The sequence below is a fragment of the Drosophila ananassae genome, chromosome XL (genome assembly GCF_017639315.1).
Source record: "Drosophila ananassae strain 14024-0371.13 chromosome XL, ASM1763931v2, whole genome shotgun sequence".
Taxonomy (NCBI): Eukaryota; Metazoa; Arthropoda; class Insecta; order Diptera; family Drosophilidae; genus Drosophila; species Drosophila ananassae.
Window position 1 is genome coordinate 10,792,016 of NC_057931.1, and position 2,852 is coordinate 10,794,867.

The 2,852-nt window shown below is 48.1% G+C and overlaps 1 protein-coding gene across 1 annotated transcript; it reads right to left on the reverse strand.

Annotated features, from left to right (window-relative positions):
* Window positions 1–582: 582 nt before the first annotated feature.
* On the reverse strand, window positions 583–2,171 carry LOC6504623. The gene has a single exon (XM_001966476.3). It carries the CDS (start codon window positions 1,967–1,969, stop codon window positions 863–865), a length of 1,107 nt encoding a protein of 368 aa, XP_001966512.1. The 5' UTR covers window positions 1,970–2,171; the 3' UTR covers window positions 583–862.
* Between the last annotated feature and the right edge of the window lie 681 nt (window positions 2,172–2,852).

The window sequence follows — 2,852 nt, forward strand, 5'->3', positions numbered from 1 at the left end:
ATTGGGTTTTCTTTTTTTTTGTTGGTTTGAAAGTTATTTTTTTCAAATATGTCCTTTGGGCTTTCGGGTTGGAGTTTTATTTTGATTTGTAGAGCTATTTTTGAAGGCGTTAGTCAAGATATAGTATAAAATATGGTTTTTGATTTCTACAAAACTGAAAAAGAAGCTAGGGTTATAATAAAGTTACATAAACTGTAGTATATGATACCCGGTACTGGAATTTTTGACTAAATAACATTTCAAAGTAAGCTTATGGAAAGGAAATATCAATAGCTCTAGTTTTACTCTCAATAAGTATAAAAGACTCTTCTTCTAAGACTCTCAGTCTGTAAAATAACCATCGTTTTCTAAGTATTGTTCATTAAACTCTATAGAAACTATATATCTTTATAAGAAACACTCTACTAGCTCTAAATAGAAAGAGAATGAATTCAAAGTAAGCCATAAGCTTCTATAACTAAACCCTTTTTTGAACCTTTAAGTTTTTAAAACATTCTGAAACATATTATATATTACATCCCAAAAAGAACCTTTTCAAAAATACTTAATATTTGTTTTGTTTTTCAATTTATTTTTTGTTAAAAAAAATATGTTATACTCTTAAACTGATAATAAATATTTGTTTAAAATTAAATAATGGAAAAAAAAGTTGTGGATACAAAAACTACATAACAGCAGCGTCCAAAAAAAAATACAAATAAAAATAGTCTTAGGGCTAGGGTCTCTATGTACATCTAGTGGCTGGGACTTAGGAACTAGTTAAGCGTCATAGTTAAGCGTTTTCCCCCCGTTTGTCAGCGGCTCTTCTCTTCCTCCTCTCAAAGGATGTCCTTTTTCTCCAGGATTCTTTATCTGGTAGTCTTTAAACGTAGATTGAAGAGGGCAAGGCCAGGCCCACTTCGAAGTAGTTGCGCTCGTCGACCTTGTAGCGTTTCAGGGGCGACTCCTTGGCCAGGGTGTCCTTGGCGGCGAAGTGCTCCTCGGCCCGCCCCCTCTTCAGCTTCCTGACGGGCGTCTCCAGGCAGAAGGTGTTGTCCGAAGGACAGGCCGGTGCCGGCTTGGCCATCAAGGGAGTGGGCAGTTGGACCAGGATGTTGTGGGTGATCTTGGCCACTGGAGTGCCGGGCTCGGGAGTGGCGAAGCCGGTTGGGATGGGCACCAGGCCGAAGCTCAGATCGCTGGCAGGATCGTCGCCAGGGGCGTACGAGGGCGACAGGACCTCCACGCGGGCGCACTCGGCGTCTAGCTGCTGCTTCACCAGAGTCCTGCGCCGCAGATTGAAGGTGCTGCGGCGGGGCTTCTTCTTGGCGCTGGAGTCCTTGGACTTGCAGGCCGAGTCCAGGATGGCGTCGATGAGCCGATCCAGGGTCTGGTCGCCCATTTGCGAGGACGTGGTGGCAGGCTGTGGTGTGACAGGACGAGGCGGGGTGATGGTCTTCGGCGCCGGAGCTGGCGGCTCATCCATGGTGGCCACAAAGTCGGCGTCCAGCTTGCGCTTCTTCAGAGTGGCATTGACTCCCGCTGCCGCTCCCGATCCTGCTGCGTTAATGTACCGGGGCTGGCCCAGGAAAGGATCCAAGGGCGCCAGACCCCGCAGGGCCAGGTGCTGGCCGGTGGGCAGAAGGACTCCGTTGGGGGAGTAGTCCTCCGCGAACCGGGGCAAGGTGGTGGCATACCGCACACTCTGCACCCGCTGGACGGCCGGCGACCGGCTCCTGACGGCCAAGGACTCGGGCGTGATGTTGCGGATGTCGCTAAGGGGCGCCAGGACCAGGGGACTGTTGCGCAGCCGCGACACCGGCATGGGCGTGGAGGCGATGTAGTCCGGCACGTTCTCCTTGTTGGCGATGGTGGCACGGCGCTGTCGCCGCTGCCGGCGCTGTTGCCGCCGCTGGCTGGGGCATGCCGCATCCCCGCTCTCCGCCGGCATCTCGTTCAGTCTCTGGGCCGAGGCTGTCCACTTCAGCATGTTGGTTTCTGGTGTCTGTGTCGTTGGTTGGGTTGAACAAAAAAAAAGGATTCTGCAGGACTCTGCTCGGTGTCCGTTCGGAACGGCTCTCGCTGACAAACTGAAGCGGTACGGGGAGCGGGCAGCGTTTTATACCGCTCGCCGAGAGCGGTACGCCACTACGCCGGTACGGAGAGTGTTAGGGGTTGTTGCGCAAGCGCACCCCGGGTAGAAGGACATGCAGGAATAGTTCTCTTTCTAGAGAGGGAGAGAGAGTGAGGGAGAGTCTTCTGATTCTTAGCGAAAATCCTTCAAAGCTAGAGTGTTGTGGCTTCCCAAGGAAGGTGCTTTCTAAGCTTAAGATTTGGCTTTAAAAATTTATAAAAAATATTAAGGATTACTTTAAGCTATTAAGATTATGATATTCTAGAAAGAAAGTCTTTTTTCTTCCACAAGATAGGGTAAAATTTGCCCTATATATTTTTTAATTTTTTATAGAAAACCTACATTAGAATCTATAAAGATTACTTCCCAGTTTCCTGTGACTTGGTAAGCTACACCTCCTCATCCTTTCCCACAGGTTGAACCCCTCCTGGTCATATTATATTTTTCCTAAAAAGAAACACCAACACACCACAAAAAAATGACATCTAGATAGACATCGGCGGGTTATTAAATTTGCTTTCATTCCCCTCACGACTCTGTAGTCCCTACTCCCTAGTCCCTAGTCCCTAGTCCCTAGTCTCTAGTCCCTCGTCCTCAAGGAAATGATCGCAGACCGCTTCCTTTTTGACTCTCCCCCCTCATTTGAATGGCCAACAGCCGAAGAGAAAACAGCAAAAGCAACAGGCTCTACTGGCCACTTGCTGGCCAAAAAAGGCCAAAAAAAAAGGAAGTTAATTAG